Source organism: Emys orbicularis, chromosome 1 (assembly GCF_028017835.1).
Source record: "Emys orbicularis isolate rEmyOrb1 chromosome 1, rEmyOrb1.hap1, whole genome shotgun sequence".
Lineage (NCBI taxonomy): Eukaryota > Metazoa > Chordata > Testudines > Emydidae > Emys > Emys orbicularis.
In genome coordinates this window covers 231,289,746-231,309,911 of record NC_088683.1, presented here as the reverse complement: position 1 = coordinate 231,309,911, position 20,166 = coordinate 231,289,746, and the positions used below count along the sequence as shown (strand labels likewise).

The 20,166-nt window shown below is 41.0% G+C and overlaps 1 protein-coding gene across 2 annotated transcripts in view; it reads left to right on the top strand.

The window, feature by feature from the left end:
- Window positions 1–20,166, top strand: part of GLRA2 (glycine receptor alpha 2) — a 159,793-nt gene that overhangs the window by 61,380 nt on the left and 78,247 nt on the right. For both annotated transcript variants that reach the window (XM_065417458.1, XM_065417457.1), the window contains exon 7: window positions 6,937–7,151. In XM_065417458.1, the coding sequence (XP_065273530.1) occupies window positions 6,937–7,151 (215 nt within the window). The remainder of the gene's footprint in view (window positions 1–6,936; window positions 7,152–20,166) is intronic.

Here is a 20,166-nt window from a genome sequence, read left to right as displayed (position 1 = left end):
GCTTCATACCTTGTGTCCAGAGCAGGAATTGTTCTGTTGGAGTATGGATTTGGCTGTTCCTTCTTCTTCTTATGTAGAATCCCTATTACTGGAGGTTTGCAACCATGGTAGCCCATTCTCTATGATTCTCTGCTAATCTATTTGTGGATTAATAGTTCTTTTGATCCACTCAGAATATCACATTGTCCATTCCAGATATTGTTTTTCTTCCTCATGTTCTCCTGCCATTAACTTTCAATTCCAGTGCCTATAAATATGTGTCACCCTCTGAACCTCTTAAAATGTGCCCTGCAAATCAATTTTTTTTCCATAGGATCACTGACTACTGTTTGCTAAATTCTGATAATCTCCGATACTTTTTCCTTGGTTATATGGTCTTGCCATGATATTTTCCTAATTCTTCTATAATACCATAATTTGAAGGATTAGAGTTTCTTTATTATCAATTGTTTGAATGTCCATGTTTCACAGCCATAATTTATCACAGACCAAATATAAGTTTTTAAGCGTCAGAATTAATCTTCAGATTTATGTCCCTTTTCTTCAGATGTTTGTTCTTCCATAATGTCCCTTTTGCTCTCGCTGTTCTGATGCTGACTTCAGTATCTTATCTTCCAACTTCTGTAATGATGCTTCCGAAGTACCAATCATTTCTTACTTTCTGTATGGCTGTGTTGTTCACTGGAATCTTGTGTGTTTTCCCAGGATCCTTGCATCCCACCACAGATTTTGTCTTGTCCACATTCAATTCTAGCCCATATTCTTTGACATATTTGTAAATAATCTCCACTAACTTCATTGGACCTTCTGAATCAGCCAACAACACCGTGTCATCTTCATAGTGAACATTATTCACTCATTTTCATTCATCTTAATACCTTCTTACATTTCTTCAATTAATTTAATCAAACACTCACTATAAATGTTGAATGAAGTCAGTGACATTATATAACCTTGTCTCACTCCTCTCTGGATCTCTATTAGATTTTCATTTTCATCTCCCATTATAACCGCCTTCTGACTCCAGTAAAACTGTTTTATTACTTGGAGTCCATATCAATCAATCCCAACAGATCTTAATATGTTGATAAATGTATAGAGTAGATTTTGTCAAATGCTGTTTGGAAATCAATAAAACACAAGTGTATTTTTTCCCTATTTCACTTGATATTTCTAATATGAGCTTTAAGCTCATAATGACATTTATCATGCCCTTTCAGGTTTGAAACTATATTGTTGTTCACTTATTTCCTTATCTATCTTTCCTTGTATTTGGTCTTGAACAACTCGCAAAAGAATCTTAGAGGCATGAGATACTAGGCTGGTTGTTCTGTAGTCTTTACAATCCATAGTGTTTTTCTTTTGAGGGATTTGGATACACAGTGAAATTGTAAAATCTTCTGGCAAATCTCTTCTCTCAAATATATTCTTCATTACCTCTGACAGGGCTTTCAAGCCTCCATCTTCTGTGCTTTTTAACAATTCAGCCAGAAATCCATCATAACCTAGTACTTTTCCATTCTGAAGTTGTCACACTGTCTGGAATGGCTCGCAACAGTGAGTGCCTACCTCAGGGCAGACTGTCAGAAAACAGGGCAGACACTGGTGGTGTGTCCTGTAATTAGATTTCACCAAGCCAGTACCAAATGTGAACTCCTGGATCACTATTCCAGTCTTACCATGGAATCACAGACAGTCCACTCAGACTCTCCAGTCTATCTTGCCATCCAGACAAACTGGACTTTGTGATAATGTACACGTAAACCAAGAATCACATCACATCAGGTTGCTCCCAGTCCCAAGGTACCAGTCACTTACCCCAGATCCATTGGTACTCTGGATCTTACACCAAAGACAACGCTGCCAGCCAATTCTATAGTAAAGTAAGCTGAGAAAAAAAATGAGTTATTGAGAGGTTAAAGCAGGTAAAATATATATACAGGTTGATCACTGTTTGTAATTCCAAATAGTGGCAGTGATGTAATAAACTGCCAGTTTCTCACAAATCTTTTCAGGGATATCTCCACTTTGCATCTGGTACACTTCCCTGTAGGAGTCCAAACAGTCCAGAGATGAAGGCTCTTTCTTTGAATCCCTTCCTACAGCTTCTTCTCACAGAAAATAAGTTTCAGAGTAGCAGCCGTGTTAGTCTGTATCCGCAAAAATAACAGGAGTACTTGTGGCACCTTAGAGACTAACAAATTTATTAGAGCATAAGCTTTCGTGGGCTACAACCCACTTCTTCGGATGCATATAGAGTGAAACATATATTGAGGAGATATATATACACACATACAGAGAGCATGAACAGGTGGGAGTTGTCTTACCAAGTCTGAGAGGCCAATTAAGTAAGAGAAAAAAAACTTTTGAAGTGATAATCAAGATAGCTCAGTACAGACAGTTGATAAGAAGCAAGTGTGAGAATACTTACAAGGGGAGATAGATTCAATGTTTGTAATGGCTCAGCCATTCCCAATCCCTATTTAGCCCTGAGTTGATTGTGTCTAGTTTGCATATCAATTCCAGCTCAGCAGTCTCTCTTTGGAGTCTGTTTTTGAAGTTTTTCTGTTTTAAGATAGCCACCCTCAGGTCTGTCAAAGAATGGCCAGACAGGTTAAAGTGTTCTCCCACTGGTTTTTGAGTATTATGATTCCTGATGTCAGATTTGTGTCCATTAATTCTTTTACGTAAGACAAATCTGACATCAGGAATCATAATACTCAAAAACCAGTGGGAGAACACTTTAACCTGTCTGGCCATTCTTTGACAGACCTGAGGGTGGCTATCTTAAAACAGAAAAACTTCAAAAACAGACTCCAAAGAGAGACTGCTGAGCTGGAATTGATATGCAAACTAGACACAATCAACTCAGGGCTAAATAGGGATTGGGAATGGCTGAGCCATTACAAACATTGAATCTATCTCCCCTTGTAAGTATTCTCACACTTGCTTCTTATCAACTGTCTGTACTGGGCTATCTTGATTATCACTTCAAAAGTTTTTTTTCTCTTACTTAATTGGCCTCTCAGACTTGGTAAGACAACTCCCACCTGTTCATGCTCTCTGTATGTGTGTATATATATCTCCTCAATATATGTTTCACTCTATATGCATCCGAAGAAGTGGGTTGTAGCCCACGAAAGCTTATGCTCTAATAAATTTGTTAGTCTCTAAGGTGCCACAAGTACTCCTGTTATTTTTGAGAAAATAAGTTGACAGTCTCTCTACCCATGTGGGCTTTTCCTTTGATGAGTGAATGAGGAATGCACTTGAGTCTCTGACCTCAGGGCATCACACACAATGGCCGTTTGCTTTGGAATTAGCACTTTTTTTGATAAAGTCCCTCATTAGCATTCTACAAGGCTTCTTTGATGTATGATGAGTTATTTAGTTACAGGGGATTTACAATGTAAATGTTTGCTATTGCATTATGACAGGACACAGATAAGTAAAAACAATGCATTTAACATTCTATTCGTTTTAGGAAGTTTTAACACCTAAAACACTTATACATTTAACAATCGCTTTGATCTATGCTAATACACAAGTGAACTGGCCTGAATAAACCCTGACATGACCTGGTCTGCCAGCATCACAGAAGTCTTTTTGTTGCTGCCATGATTTCTTCATCTATTATTTGTGGGTGTACTTGATTAATCTCACCGTGTCACAACACCATCTTTGGACTTTTGTGGCATTTTCTAGGGGCAGCAGTGTCATCTGCTGCTCCACCACACCCTGTTAGTACTGGCATCACATTGCCAATGGCTGCTTATTTAACAGTTTTCCCTACTTATATCACAGCTAGCCCCCATATCTGAACACCATTCCACTATCCACCGCCTCTGGACATGCTTGATGTCAGAAACGCTGCCCCTGGGAAGTTTACCCAGAGACAAGTTTGGGTGTTTGGAGTCTATGATATGCAGCTAGTGTTCAGAGATTTTTATGAATGGTTTTCTTGGTAGCTGCTGGGTTGAAATATAAATCCTTCCCATCTAAAAGAGGTATTTCATTGTGTCAGCAGGAGAGTCAGTCTGGTTGCATCAGTTATATTTTTTCATTCAGTGAAATGACAGGACATGAGCAGTTCAGCCCCAATCCGTCAGTTAATGTTACATTGGTTTTTATGAAACAAAACTACTGTTTAATTTTTTTAGTTTGGTTTTTAAAACCCCCAATGCTGCTTCAAAAATTGCTTCTAATTTCTATGGCCCAAAATGTCAGGGGATGAAAACCCTGAGGTTCACTGTCCCCAAGAGCTGTGGAAAGGGTTGAAATTCTGCTGGAATATGGGAGAAGACAGGCTGGAGCGGGGAGGGATGAGTAATCTCTGACCAGCAGCTTCCTAGCAAGCCCATGGGGATTCCCTGCATAGGATAATACCTTATATCCATGGTGTGGCAGTTCCAGCCCAGAGGAAAGATTTGGGGGCAGTGGTCAGCAGTCAATGCCTTGACAGCCTGGCAGAGCATGCTGAGAAGCAGTGTGCATTCTGAAGGGCCCCTTACATATGAATCAAGTATCAGAGGGGTAGCCGTGTTAGTCTGGATCTGTAAAAAGCGACAGAGTCCTGTGGCACCTTATAGACTAACAGATGTATTGGAGCATAAGCTTTAGTGGGTGAATACCCACTTCGTCAGACGCTTTGTTGCATTTTATATATGAATAGCTTTTGTCTCCAGAAAATCCTCTCAGAACTGTAAGTTTGGAGAGTTGAAAACTGTGGTTGCTCTGAAGGGGACAAATACTGCCTTCCCTCCGAGAAACAGTCCATAGAGAACTCTCTAAAAGGAGGCACATGGTGTTTCCTTATTTGGGGTTTTCCAGCACTGGGGAGAACTGGACACACATGTTGTTCTTATAATTACTAATAATACTGCTGTTCATTTGCATGAAAAGTACATAAGAACATAAGAATGGCCCTACTGGGTCAGACCAAAGGTCCATCTAGCCCAGTATCCTGTCTTCCGACAGTGGCCAATGCCAGGTGCCCCAGAGGGAATGAACAGAACAGGTAATCATCAAGTGATCCATCCCCTGTCGCTTATTCCCAGTTTCTTGCAAACAGAGGCTAGGGACACCATCCTGGCTAATTGCCATTGATGGACCTATCCTCCATGAATTTATCTAGTTCTTTTTTGAACGCTGTTATGGTCTTGGCCTTCACAACATCCTCTGGCAAGGAGTTCCACAGGTTGACTGTGCGTTGTGTGAAGAAATACTTCATTTTATTTGTTTTAAACCTGCTGCCTATTAATTTCATTTGATGACCCCTAGTTCTTGTGTTATGAGAAGTAGTAAACACTTCCTTATCTACTTTCTCTACACTAGTCATGATTTTATAGGCCACAATCATATCTCTCCTTAGCCATCTCTTTTTGAAGCTGAAAAGTCCTAGTCTTATTAATCTCTCCTCATACGGAAGCCATTCCATATCCCTAATCATTTTTGTTGCCCTTTTCTGAACCTTTTCCAATTCCAATATATCTTTTTGAGATGGGGCGACCACATCTGCCCACAGTATTCAAGATGTGGGTGTACCATGGATTTATATAAAGGCAACATGATATTTTCTGTCCTATTATCGATCCCTTTCTTATTTATTCCCAGCATTCTATTTGCTTTTTGGACTGCCACTGCACATTGAGTGGATGTTTTCAGAGAACTATCCACAATAACTCCAAGATCTCTTTTTTGAGTGGTAACAGCTAATTTAGACCCCATCATTTTATATGTGTAGTTGGGATTATGCTTTTCAATGTGCATTACTTTGCATTTATCAGCATTAAATTTCATCTGCCATTTTGTTGCTCAGTCACCCAGTTTTGAGAGATCCTTTTGTAGCTCTTCGCAGTCTGCCTGGGTCTTAACTATCTTTAGTAATTTTGTATCATCTGCAAATTTTGCCACCTCACTGTTTACCCCTTTTTCCAGATCATTTATGAATATGTTGAATAGGACTGGTCCCAGAAGAGACCCCTGGGGACACCACTATTTACCTCTCTCCATTCTGAAAACTGACCATTCATAAGTAAGCAGAATTACCTGTGGATGTCAGGTGATTCCTGTTACCAGCTGATTGAAGGGGCTGAAGTTTGAAGTTATCAACCTATTCAAATTATTTAGTCAGGACCTAGCACAGAAAACTATACAATTTTTCTCTGCTAAATGTTCACAGAATATTATAGTTTAAATTTTAATTTGTGAAAGAACAGGAATATTATTCAGCTGCAATTTCCCCCTGCCACTTTCCTGCACTCCATCTCATTGCATGGCATTCAGCCCTTGTAGATCCATAGAACTTCGGGAAACAGAATTCTTGAGTGACTAGGGTACACTAATGCCCTCTGTATTGTACTTGACCATTCAACCAGTTCCTGGTGAGATAATGCTGTCCAGCACCATCTGTTCAGCCAAAAAACCAGTCCCCTACCCACATCTGAGTGTCTACTTTTAACAGCATCTTCTCCAGCCCCAATAAAGTGTACAAATTTTGTTTACTAAGGACGGAGCAAGTTCAACATACTTAGATGCAGGCAAATGACTGGTCTACTGGTTAGATGGAGAGAGAAACACTGGATGAGATGAGGCCCACCCAACCAAAGGAGAATGGGACTCATTTGTTAAAAAAGGTTTTTTTAGGGGACTAGACCTCTTGTAAAGTGATCACACTGTAAAGTAATAAGATTCAGTCACAAAAATAAATGGCCGCTGTTTCAAGTGAACATTATGATGCCAACTCCACCAAACTATAATGTTACCAAAAAGCTAAACCAGAACAATGTTTTCATATCGGGGCCTCTGCTTTTGAGCTAAGACATTATGATAGCATGCTGTGAAATCTGTATATGCCTGAGGTCAGGAAGCTAATTTATGCTCATAAAATAAGACAAAATGTGCAAAAACATTTATAAAAGCAATTTCATGTTCTAGGAAAGTTTACATGCATTGAAGTCAAGTTTCATTTGGAACGTCAGATGGGATACTATTTAATCCAGATGTACATTCCTAGCCTGCTGATCGTCATTTTGTCCTGGGTTTCTTTCTGGATCAACATGGATGCGGCTCCAGCCAGAGTCGCTTTGGGCATCACTACAGTCTTGACAATGACTACACAGAGTTCAGGATCCAGAGCTTCTCTTCCAAAAGTAAGGAGTCTCTGCCAAATACACATTCCTTGTTGATTGGTATTTTGCCAAGACATGTGTGTACATTTTTTAGAGATTCTGCAAACCCAGTTTAATATGCTTATGGCATGAGAAAATTGCACCAGTTTAACTAAAGCTGTGATGATGTAGTTAAACTGGTGCAAAACTCTGTGTAAACACTTTTATTTTGGTTTGAACAGGCTTTTATTGGTTTAAGTTTAAATCAGTTAGGAATCTGTTTAAGCTAAACAGAAATAAGCCACTCTTAAACCAAAATCAGTGTCCATATAGGGGTTTGCACCAGATTAACTAAAGCAGTTTAAAACCTAATTTAAGTTAGACTGGTGCAATATTGTTGTGTAGACAAGGCCTAAGTCTTGTGTTGAAATTGCAAAGATTTGCTTATCAGTGGACATTAATGGTGCAATATAATGGTGTGATGTCCACTACATACACATCCTTGCACTTTCACTAAAAAAAGCAGAGTTCCACAAATCTGAGGAACTGTAATGATCAGTGTAGACAGCACCTCCACCAATAAACGGTGCTCTATCTTAATGTTAAGTTGTTGTTATGTATGTTATTATGTTGATGTATTTGATTGGGGGAAGTTAGTAGGAAGTTTTAGTCTTGCCTGTTTGTGGTAGAGTTGTATGCAGTGTAGTAGCCGTGTTGGTCCCAGGATATTAGAAAGACAAGATGGGTGAGGTAATATCTTTTATTGGACCAACTCCTGCTGATGAGAGAAACAAGCTTTTTTTTCTTACACAGAGCTCTTCCTCGGGTCTGGTAAAGGTACTCAGAGTGTCACAGCTCAATACAAGGTGGAACATATTGTTTAGCATAAGTAATTAACACATATTTCAAGGGACCATTCTAGATGACATGGCCAGTTAACACCTCTGCACTCATAGGGAAGAAGAAGGGGAGAAAAAAGGAGGGAGAGTTAGAGGTTATAGATCAGTGGTGGGCAAACTGGGTAATCTGATTGTGGGCCGTGAGACAATTTGCTAAAGTTGACCGTCCACAGGCACAACCCCCTGCAGCTCCCAGTGGCCATGGTTCCCAGTCTTCTCTTTTGAAAGTATTGTGCAGGATGAGTATTGAGAGGTCAGATGTGGAGTGGTCACTTTGTGAAAAGTGTTCACCCACAGGTAATATGGTGTTTTTGTCTTTTATCATTTTTCTGCATCAGTTCATTGAAGAGCATAGTGATTTTCTGGTTTCATCCACATAGTTATAATTGGGGCATGTAGTGCACTGGATGCATGTTGTGATAGGCAAGTGTAGGACCAATGGATCTTGAATGTGGGGGTGGCTGTTCCATGATGTGATCTACTTCTCTGGTGGAGTGTCCTTGTTTGGTGAAGGTGGTTTTAAGTATGTTAAGGTGTGTATCCTGCGCTTTCTCCTCCAGACATATTCTGAGGTACCTGAGTTCCTGACTGTAGATAACAGATTTCTTGGTGTGTTTGGGGTGGTTACTGGATCTATGACGGTAGGTGTGGTGATCCCTGGTTTCTTGCATATAGTTGCCTGTAGGGTTCTATTAGTGAAGCTGATTGTGGTGTCTAGGAAGGTCATTCTAGTTTGGGAGTGTTCTAGAGAGAGTTTGATGGATGGATGGTGGTTATTGAATTTGTGGTGGAAGTTTATGAGCAAGTTTAAGTCGTCTGTCCAGAGGATGAAAATATCATTGATGTATCTCAGGTATATCATTGGTTTTGTGGTGCATTTGTCCAGAAATTCTCCCTTGAGTTGGCCCATGAAGAGGTTGGCATATTGGGGAGCCATCGTAGTACCCCTGGCTGTTCCCATAGTTTGAACAAAGTGTTTTTTGTTGAATATAAAATTGTTATGGATGAGGATGAGTTTGGCGATGTGTTTGGATGGATATGTGAGTGTTGTCCATTGTCTTATAGATATTTTAGGCTGGCAGCAATGCCATCATTGTGACATCCATGGTGGCAAGGATGATGTTCTGAGGGAGGTTCTTAATGTTATAGAGTTTCTGGAGGAAGTCGGTTGTGTCTGGAGGAAGCTCGTCCTTTGTGTGGTGAGTGATTTGAGGGTGGTTTCTATGAGTCCTGATAGTCTTTCAGTAAAAGTATTGTGGCTAAATATGATGGGTCTGCCTGTGTTCCCTTGTTTCCTTGTTTGTGTGTCTTGGGAAGAATGTAAAAGGTTCCTATGACTGCAAGGGTGTTAACTGGCCACTTCTCCTTGAATGGTCCTTGAAATATATGTTAACTACTTATGCTAAAGAAACTGTTCCACCTTGTATTTAGCTGTGACACTCTGAGCATATTTCCCAGACCTGAAGAACTGTATAAACTCAAAAGTGTGTATCTCTCACCAACAGAAGTTGATCCAATAAAAATTATGACCCCACCCACCTTGTGTTATTTGCAGTGTTCCAGTAAATCCTTTGATTCAGTAAGCATGTGTTACAACTGGAGGTAGCTGCTTAAAGATGGAAAAGCACTTTTGCTTGAGGGAGAAAAAATTTATTGTCATGCAAGTGAGACTGGAATGACTTTAAACAACTCAGGAGCTGATGGTCCTCCAAAGCCTCCACAAGTCCTCCACAATTACTCCCATGTGTCCAGAGGTTCAGACAAGTCTCATCACAATTCCCCAGGAAAAAATCACAGAATGAGCCAGCTTACTGCAGCACAAATAATCATGGGAAATGCCCCCAGAAGTCCTAGTGCCATACACTGGGAGAATGACAGGTGAGAACCCAGTAATTTGGGTAGGTTTTTGACTGTGTCTGCTCACTCCTGATGTTAGCTAACCCAAGTGCCAATCATCTGGGCTAACTCAGGAATGAAGACATACTCATTGTGTGTTTGCACAGAATAAGATCCATTCCTGAAAGTATGTTGTATTCTGCTCTGCTGTACCCTCAGTATCATATCTTGTTTTATTTAAAAACACTGTGATGTGCTTAAGTGGAGCATATGTGGGGAAACTTTGAAAATTGCACAGATTTTGTTGCTGTTGCTGTTCAGTCGGTAATGCGAACGGGCACTTAAAAATCTGGTGACTACAACAGTTGGTTCAACTTCACTTGTTCACTTAAAATATGTATAATTTTTCAAGAATACTGTGAAGAAGAAAATCTTTCATGTATGAATTTAGGCTTCCAAGTGGATGATTTCCAAACATATGCACAGTTTATTTTATTTGCAGTACCAAGTAAAGAGTTTGAAAGAATGTTACCAAAGAATTAACTTGATTCTGAATCGGTGTGTGCCAGTGGGCTTCTGGATATCGAGTTAGGGACAGGATTAGACAAAATGTTTCCTCAGAATGAGATCTCATCATGCAACCCCTGTTCTTGTTGGAATATTTCCTCTTTTGTTTGTATCCTCCTTTGTGGGGATGGGAAAATACTGGGCTTGATTCTGTGCTCTTGCTGGTTTTACACATCTGTTGGATAGGGGAGAGGAGGAGATACAAAAGAGCTGGTTGTGGGTCCGTGATTCTTCTGGCAGTTCTAGTACAGTCTCAGCATAGATTAGACTGCTAGTGGCTCCCAAATGGCCAACTGCCAGCCAAGGATTGTCAAAAGGCAGCAATGCTCTGGCCATGCTCCATCCTACCCCAACACTTCCCCAATATCCTTACACCACGGGATTGGTCAAAGGGAGATGGATCTTGCTAGAAAATCTGGTCCATATATTTCATTGGAGTTACGATACCAATGTAAGTGATATCAGAGCCAGGACCACGGTTTGCAGTTAAACAGAGTTAAACCCTTATAACTACGATTGGCCTATGTGTGGAGTTTGAAGTTGCCATTGGAAGAGTGCTCTTATATGAACTGAGAGAAGGCCAGCATGTCTGTCTGCTGCTCATGAAAAGTGTCTTTGAATTTAAGTTAATGAGTATAATAGGTATCCTGTATCTTGCAGTTCTTGAGGTTTGTCCAAAAGTAGTTTGCCTTTGTCTTCATTGGGCCAAAATGCCACCCTCAGGATCTAATCCTGCATTCCCAAATTCACAAGCAGTCCTAATTCATGTTAGTACTCCTGTTGATATCAGTGGCATACTACGTTGAAGGCAATGGGACTATTTTTGTGAATAAGAATTATTCATATGAGGTGATATTCTGCACTCAGTTACTCTGGTGTGATACCAGAACAAGAGTAAAGTCAATGAAGTGAACCTGGATTTACATGCCTGTAAATGAGAATAGAATTTGGCCAGTGAGTAGACACTTAAATTAGCATAAATAGTGATACTTTACTAGCTGGATTTGTGCTAATATTTTGGCTTGTCTGTGGTTACATGTACTAGTAACATTAGAGCATGTTTAAAACAAGACATGCACATTAATTGAAATAAATTTACATAGTACATGAAGCGGACAAATCAGGATTAATAGATTATAAAGACAGAAGATGTTGCAGATTAATGTGGATATAAACAGTTTGAAATACCTTTATGTTTCTGGAGTTTGAACATATTGAGATGTTGTGTCTTGTTTCCATGGGGATCTTGACATTAATCCCAACAGGTGCGCCACTCTCCGATGTGTAATTAAAGGGATTGCTTCCTACCCTAAGAAATACAAATTCAGAAAAGTGCCACAAAGCTGATTGTACAATTGTACAGTACACATGTAGCTAGGTACTTATATGGTCTCCATCTCTGTAGCACCTGACTGCCTACAAACCATTCACAGTTAGTTAAAAAAACCAGCCAATTTTTGTTTGTTTGTTTGCTAAAGGGAGACAATTATTTTAAAGGTTCTTGTGTAATTAAGATAATAAATTATGTTTCTTAATAAAAATTAGGCATCAGTCTACCAATGATGACCTAGGTGCCTTTAAAGAAAATAAAATTATGAATCAAATCAGTATCAAATCTGAAACCCCAAATGACTCTTTAAAAATGATTTTCCAAATCCTGTCTTCATATCTGCCAAGATATAAAAAGCTAATCTGCCAACATTATATCATTTTAAAAATTGCTTCAAGCATGAATATCTAGCAGAATAATAGAAGCCAGGAGAATTATTATTGTAAGAACATTGTGAAAAAATAGACACTACTTTGCATGGAGCTGTTGAAATCAGCCCAGCTTTGAATACATCTTGCTGTTCAATAATTGTTTCCTTCATTGTTTCCCCCACATCCTTTTTATTAATGTGTACTTATCTTATTTACATCTTACTTTTATTTATGTGCATTTAAAGAGCTTAGCTTTGCCTTTAATTTATGGACTGCGTCATAGGGAAAATTTCTTCCTCTTCTTTATTTTATTAGAACATTACCAAACATGCACACAAAAAACAAACAAAACTCCCAAAACTTTTGAAGCAATATTTCCTTTCCTTAATGAAGTCCAAGAGAGAATAGACTGAGGAGATTCAGAGCTAGCTTGCTTTTGTATCAGTCTCTGAACAGTTATTCTAAATGACGAGAAAGTGCTGTTTAGAAGCAATTACCCATCATAAACCACACATTTTACTGTACCAGTATATGAGATTATATAACAGAGCTGCTTGGAATCACTCTTCCCTACATTAATAACAAACACTCATTTTGACCCACAGTCCTGCATAACAGTAGATCACAGGCAAGCCAGGCATTATGCACTCAAGCTACAGAAAAATACAACATGAACTTCTGACTATAAAAAGAAAACAGAGAATACTGTAACCTGAAATGGATGTAATTCCAGTCTGTGATTGTGGATGCTGTGCAATAGGTAAACATTGTCAAAAAGCTTTTTCCAAATAATAGTTAGTATTACCTCTGTGGTAAACTATCATGTTAATTCTGTGGATGCTCTGATCTGTACAGTATATTGAAGCAGTTATATATACATGGCCATGTCAGTTACATTGATCAGAACTTGGCCCAAAATAATATACAAAATGTTGAACATTTTGGAATACTTCTACTTGGTTATAAACAAAATAGCAGACAAATCGGACTCATTTTTACAGAAGCTGCAGCAAATCACAAGGTATTACAGCTCCTAACTTGGCTACTCTTCTGGGGAGTGAAAGCTGCAGAGCCTGCTTCTGAGTGCATGAGCTTTCTTCCTTGCAGTTCCAGCATGAAGTGTATCTTGGCTGTAAGGAGCCACTTAAACCTGCTCCCTTCCCAGAGTTGGACTACTAGGGCTTGTCTACACTACCCGCTGGATCAGCGGGCAGCGATCGATCCAGCGGGGGTCGATTTATTGCGTCTAGTATAGACACGATAAATTGACTGCTGAGCGCTCTCCCGTTGACTCTGGTACTCCACCAGAACGAGAAGCGCAAGCGGAGTCGACGGGAGAGTGTCAGCTGTCGACTTACCACAGTGAAGACACTGTGGTAAATAGATCTAAGTTGTGAGTTCAATCCTTGAGGGGGCCATTTGGGGATTTAGTTGGGGATTGATCCTGCTTTGAGCAGGGGGTTGGACTAGATGACCTCCTGAGGTCCCTTCCAACCCTAATAATCTATGATTCTATGATTTGGGGGCAGACCAGAGAGGAGAGCAGACCTGCTACCGGCAGCTCCAGGGGAGACGAGCTGAGGGAAGGCAGAATCTCTCCCAAAACAACTGCCCAAAGGCCCCTCCCTGAGGGAAGGGAGGGCCTGCTACAGAGACAGCCAGAGAGGGAAACGTTCCCTTCTGTGAACTCTGGACTAGATTGAGCCCCTCTATTTTTGTCCCCAGCAGAGGAAAGCCTTTGGACTGGGCTGGCCCACGAGGCTGGGCCGTACCACAGGAGGAGGCAGTTGCCACGCCGCTGCCAGGAGGTGCCTTGTGGTGAGCAGACAGACCTGGTGCTGCCTTACCTGAGACAGCGACCTTGGGACAATAGCACGGAGGTGGTCGGAAGTGGCCCAGGGAGGGCAGCCATGTCTCCCCGGCTGCCAGAGCACTGATGCCCTCAAAGCATAGGTGCTGACTCCGTGGGTGGTCAGTGGCTGGAGCACCCATGGGAAAAAAATAGTGGGTGCTCAACACCCACCAGCCACAGTTGTTTGGCGGCTGGGGGAGGTGTTTGGGGGAGGGCGGAGAGCCATGGGCAGGTGGGGCCTCAGGGAAGGGGTTGGAGCAGGGTGGGAAGAGGCAGAGGAAGGGGGAGGGGGCGGACTGGAGGCAGAGCCTTGGGGTGGAGCCCCCCTGGGGAATAAGAAAACTCAGCACCTATGCCTCAAAGGGTCCTGGGTCAGAGCCTGGTGTAGTGGGAGGGCCCAGGTTCCCCTACTCCCCCATCGCACATCACTGGCCCTAACCACTATGCAGAGCTCCCCTACCAGCCAGCGCCGAGCAAGGGCTGTCACAGTCCTTTCCTTGTTGCCAGAGAAGAATCCTAAAGGGTCATGTGACACGAAGCACAACTCCCCCCACCAACAGCTCTGATGGGGTGTGAAGACATGCCCCAGTGATCTGAAGAGTTCCCTCCCCCATCAATAGATATTGGTGCAGGGGAGAAGATGAGTGAGCCTCTGAGCTCCCTTCTCAAACAAGGAACCCACAAAAATCCTGATTGGGTAACACCCGCCCGCCTCAATTACCATAGGCAGGAGGCCCACTCCTACCCTTACCCACATAACAGTCAGAGGCTGAAGAAGTCTCTGCTAATTTATCAAGCCCCTTCCAAGGGATTAAGGCAATCCACCACCAGCAGAGGCCTTCCCAGATGTTCACTTCACCAATCAGAGTCGATGGGTCCTCCTCTGCCCATCACCAGGGATATGAACACACAGGGGGGGAAAGACTGTCCCTCCCTCCTCATCCAGAGCCCTAACTAAGTGTACACCCTGCATGGCCCCAGCAGGATTTATGCGTTGAGAGAAAACTGTCTGAATGTAGAACAGTGTAGGACCGCTGAGGAGATGGCAGAGCTGAATCATGAGAGCATAGGTCCCTACTCCAAAGAGCATTGTATGGACTAACGGCCTGATTCAAAGCTCACTGAAGGAAGGGGGCTCTTTCTATTCACTTCAGTGCTCTTTGGGTCACTAATTGGGGCCCTTTGGAGCACTAAATTCTGAGAGCCACGGAGACATGAAAAACTTAAGTCAGTTCTGAACATCTGCAAAACTGAAGTCAATGAAGTTATAGGTGTTTCCAGTACCTCTGTGGATGTGGCCCTATGTGAGAGTGATGCCAACATGAAAAAACAAACAAACATGGATGAGAAAGAGGTGAGGAATGAGAACAGCAAATAAAGTGGAGGGACACTACTCTTGGGGAACATATTCTTCAGTGTCCAACTGTTTTCTGTGGGAAGTATATAGCTTACTTTTTGTGTAACTAATTTCTGTTGTTTAAAATCTCTTTAGTAAACAGAAGGGGTTTTTCCTTGATGTAGTTATATCATAAAAACATTAATAAAAATAATTGAGAATGGGAGTCATTTTTGAGGTCATAGTACTTTTAATTTAACCACAGTATTCTTATTATATGAAGATAAAAACTAATAAATAATACAGATTGTGCAACTATCATCAGATTTGTTAACTGGGCACTTGGCTTATCCAGATTTCAGAATATTTGAAAGGCTCTTTAAATGGTTATGTTAACCTTATATTTATTGGTGAGCTAAGGGGACATCATATAATGGACAGCCTGATGAGCCTTAAAGCCTACAGTTGCCACCTGTCTTTCTTATTCTAAAATGAGGCTGATTTTGATGAAACAACCCCACAGCAGCCTAGCTTACCAGACTTTAAAGAGTCTGGAAATAATTTTGGGGTCACAAAACATCATCAAATTGTACTCAGGCATTCATTGTATCCTGATATTGACACATTTTCTTGGCTTTAATAAATAAGTAAATAACAATGACCAGAGGCGCTGGAACAATTTGTTTAGTGGGATGCTTAGAGCCATTGAACCAAACTGTAAACCCTGTATATTATGGAAACCAGTTCAAGCCAGGGGGTGCAACAGCACCCCCACCACCCGTAGTTCCACCACCTATGCAAATGATACAGCAGGACAAAACCCACCTAAAATCATAGCCCATGGCCAGATAACCACCAGCTTCTGCTTTTTTGTGTGCACAAACACATGAATAGGTTTTAGTACTTATTTTATTTTGTTCTTTTGTAGTGCTGTTGTATCTTTTCCCCTTGCTTTCTCTATTATGATTTTTATGAGTCAAATCATGTATTCCCTCCTTTATTCATATCAGTAGCCTTGTTCGTTCTGTGGGACTTGTGCCCTAACAGGGATCTCTCTTTGTATCTTGCTCTGCCAAGCATAAAACAAAATCTTATTGCATTTGTATTTGGACAATGTTCTGCAATGTCCATTGTCATTCCCCATGTTGGTATTTGATTTTGGTTATGGAGATTTGTTCAGTAAAAATCTACAGGACCGTGAAGTCACCTTGTTCACTGAAGAGCTTCAAAATAAAAAGAGGCTCAAAACAACTGGATAGACATTTTGCACAATGCAATGAATTGAAACAACTACTTCAGTATAAACAGATTGTCACTGAATCCAAGGCTCTGTGCACAATGAATGCAGTCATGCAAATGGCCATGCAATTCACCTTTGTAAGCTTGCTCATAAATCCGTACTTGTAACTCATAGCCACAAGAATATTGCCTTCTTCTGCCCTTCAGGTTTTCCACTTGCCATCTCACCTTTCTGACTTCTTGCTCCTTTTGTGGGTGCGTTTTTTTTGTTCTATGGTTTCCCAGTGAAGGGGGAGTTCCGTGGATTTCATGTTCTCCTGAGCTGCTGCCCTTAAAAGAACAAATTGGGAAGCAGTGTGAGAGAGAGCCTTCCAAAATGAGGAGATGAGTAATTTCCAGCCTGCTCAGACTTTCTTGCAGAGGCATGGGTCTATGTGAGTGTAAAGCATAAATGTCTGGCTCAGCTTAAGGGAGATATGCCCCAGCTCCTTAGTTTCTCCCCTCCCATAGGCTTGGGAGTTTGGGGTTACTGGAGGAGTGAGCAGAAGTGGCCAACAGAAGAAGCTATGATACTTGTGGGGACAGTAAAAGCAAGATAGAGGATTTGGGTGTCGCATAGAGCTCCTCAACTCAGTTGCAGCAAAGTCTCACTCCCACAAATTGTATTTCAGTTCTCACACAGTTCTGACACGTCTGCACTGCCTTCAGAGCTGGGCCTTTGGCCAGCAGCCACCACTCTCCAGCCACCCAGCTCTGAAGGCAATGCAGAAGTCAGGATGGGAAAACTGTGACCCCCCTAGAATAACCTTGTGACACCCCCCTTTACAGCCCCTTTTTGGGTCAGGACCCCCAGTTTGAGAAATGCTGGTCTGTATAGTATAGGGTAAAAGCACACAAAAGACCAGATTTCATGGGGAGACCAGATTTCATGGTCCGTGATGCGTTTTTCATGGCTGTGAATTTGGTAGGGCCCTAGTTATATCCATGTTCCAGATGTGGCTGATCCTGCAGTCCTTGCCCATGTGAAATTTTCATTTGAAGACAGATTGCCTGAATAGACTGCTGCATTGGACCCCTATAAATGGGTTCCACTGGATGGAGAAGAAAATCCAAGTGCTCAATAAGTATGTCGGCCAAACTTTTCATTGTTAATGCATTACATTTACATTGTACTGTAAAACTGACTAGGCTTTATAGTAAATATTCTGGTATTTACTGTACTATAAAAACAGTAGTTGCTGTTGTGCATGACTGCTAAAAATACACAAAAAGATGTGTCTGAATACCTCTGGGATGGAGGTTGAGTACTTCTGGTACATTCTCTGAAGGTTTGATAGTGCTGACATTTAGCAAGGCCCATTTCAAGCCTCAGACAAGACACAAGTTGTTGTGTTTCATAACACTGGTGAGATACTAGTGTTCTTTGCTTTATTCTGCACACCCTCCAGTACCTTCTTACAGGTTTTAGCAACTCTCAGAGGGGTGTGCAGTACTACTATTGCACACACACCAGTGCCATGAACCTTCTTTAAGATCAGCAGTGTACAATACTGCAGCTCACTCATTTACATTAATTACCAGTTCTTCTGGAACATTACTTATGAAAATTTTGCTGTTAATATTTTATTTGAAATAATGTTACTAGAAACCCTCCTGGGTTCTGTGCAAAGCATTTTCCTTTGCAGACCCCAAGATAACAAGCTGCTGCATTCCAATCAGCGTATTACTGTAAAACAAAGTGTATTGGGCAGTTGGCCCTTGTAAGTTTTATTCATCAAATATTTCTTGGAACATGTGACAGGGTGCTGACCTCTGTCAATCCAGCTCCAATTAAGGGAGGTGAACCTGAGCTAATTGGCAGAGGCGAACAGCTGCCAGCTGATTAGCCTGGGGCTATATACAGGCTCAGAGTAAGGAAACAAAAGGGAGGAGAAGAAGCCGGTGAGTGGAAGGAGAGGGGTAGCTCTACCCCTTCCTGGCTGCAAGAAAGAAGCCACTAAGGCTGGAACCCCCCGAGATATATGATGAGAGGTGGTGGGTTTGCACTGTGTAAATAAACTTCACAGTGACTGCTGAGCCAGGTCTCTGAGTGATTTTTGGAGCAGAGCAGAGGCAGGACCAAGGGGGGCTCTGCTATGCCTTGTTACAGGACACAATTAAGTTGTTTGAAATAACCGATCTGAGAACTTCCAATGGCTTAGGGTTGCCAACCCTCCAGGAATTAAAGATTAATTTTTAATTAAAGATTATGTCATATGATCAAATCTCCAGGAATATGTGCAACCAAAATTGGCAACCCTACGAGTGGCTTCATCTGCAACTTTATTGGACCCCAGTTTATCTAGTGATGCTATCTTATAGAAAATTCAATTTCTGAAGATGGCTTCCCTTTTAGTTATTTGAAACTGGACTGAACAAGCATTAGAAAATACAGTGTACAGAACAATCCTGAACTGGCAGGAGAATGAACTAGATGACCTAACATCCTTTTCTTCTATAATTTCTGGGATATGACCTCACTAACACTTCATTGCTGGTAGTGCCGAAAAATGCTTTCCTTTTCAGTGTTAGGGATGTCAGCTGTTGCTGCAGCAGAGTATTCTAAACATGGTCTTGGTATAAAAACAATTTAGTTTGCCTGCTAAGGCATGAAAATATGGTATGTGTCTCAGTCATGACTGCAGTTTATGAATCATTGTCATGATGCCTAGATAGTAAAGCTAAAACCACAACAAAGTTCTTTCTTTTCCTCCTTAGTTATCCTTTCTAGAAGTTGGGAGTTTGCTATTGATTCCACTTATGATATTTTATTGAAGGGAGAGGGAAGACTAGGCAAAATGAGCCTTGTTCTTCACTGCTTGACCCTTTGTGCAGTCCTTTACGCCTGTTGACAGTGGGCATAAAACACTGTCATTCTGATTTGCTCTACACAAGAAGCAAGGCAGTAGCAAATCAGGCCCCGTGGTTGTACAAATTATATTATATGAAAAGGTTTAAGATAACTATGTTCTGAAAATATTAAATTGGAACTGATTTAAGGAGTTGGTTTGCATAATCACCAAACAAAAAGTAAACAAATTGAAAGATTTTTTTTTTTAAGTGGGAAAAGTTAAAAAAAGAATCCCTTCTCAGTACATGTATATGTATAAATTAGTGGTGCATGCATATATAATTATAAATCATTAACTTATTGTAATAGGGAGGACAAATCAACATATGGAATACATGCATGAGAGGACTTTTTTGTCAAACAAGTCTCTAGTTTTCACTTGCCTGAGATTGCAAAGAATTGGGGGGAGGAAGGGTGTAGTGTGTGTGTGTGCGCGTGTGTAAAGACGCCCATACTCTTAGAGCCAGGCAATGTGGTCAGTTGCTGTTTGTTATTCAAACAATCAAATCATTTTCTTTTCTTTAATGGAGCTGTGATTGTCTGAAAAGTCCTGTTTTATGAGGGTTTTTGTTTGTTTGTTTGTTTGTTGCATTGTGCTAAATATGCTCAAAATGAAAATAAAATCCTGCCCTTGGGAGAGACTCAAGTTAACGAGAAAATTCAGGCAGTACTGTCATTGTTACTCCTTGCCATTTTGTCCCTAAGGTTGGGATGATATCTAGTGGTTATGCATTAAG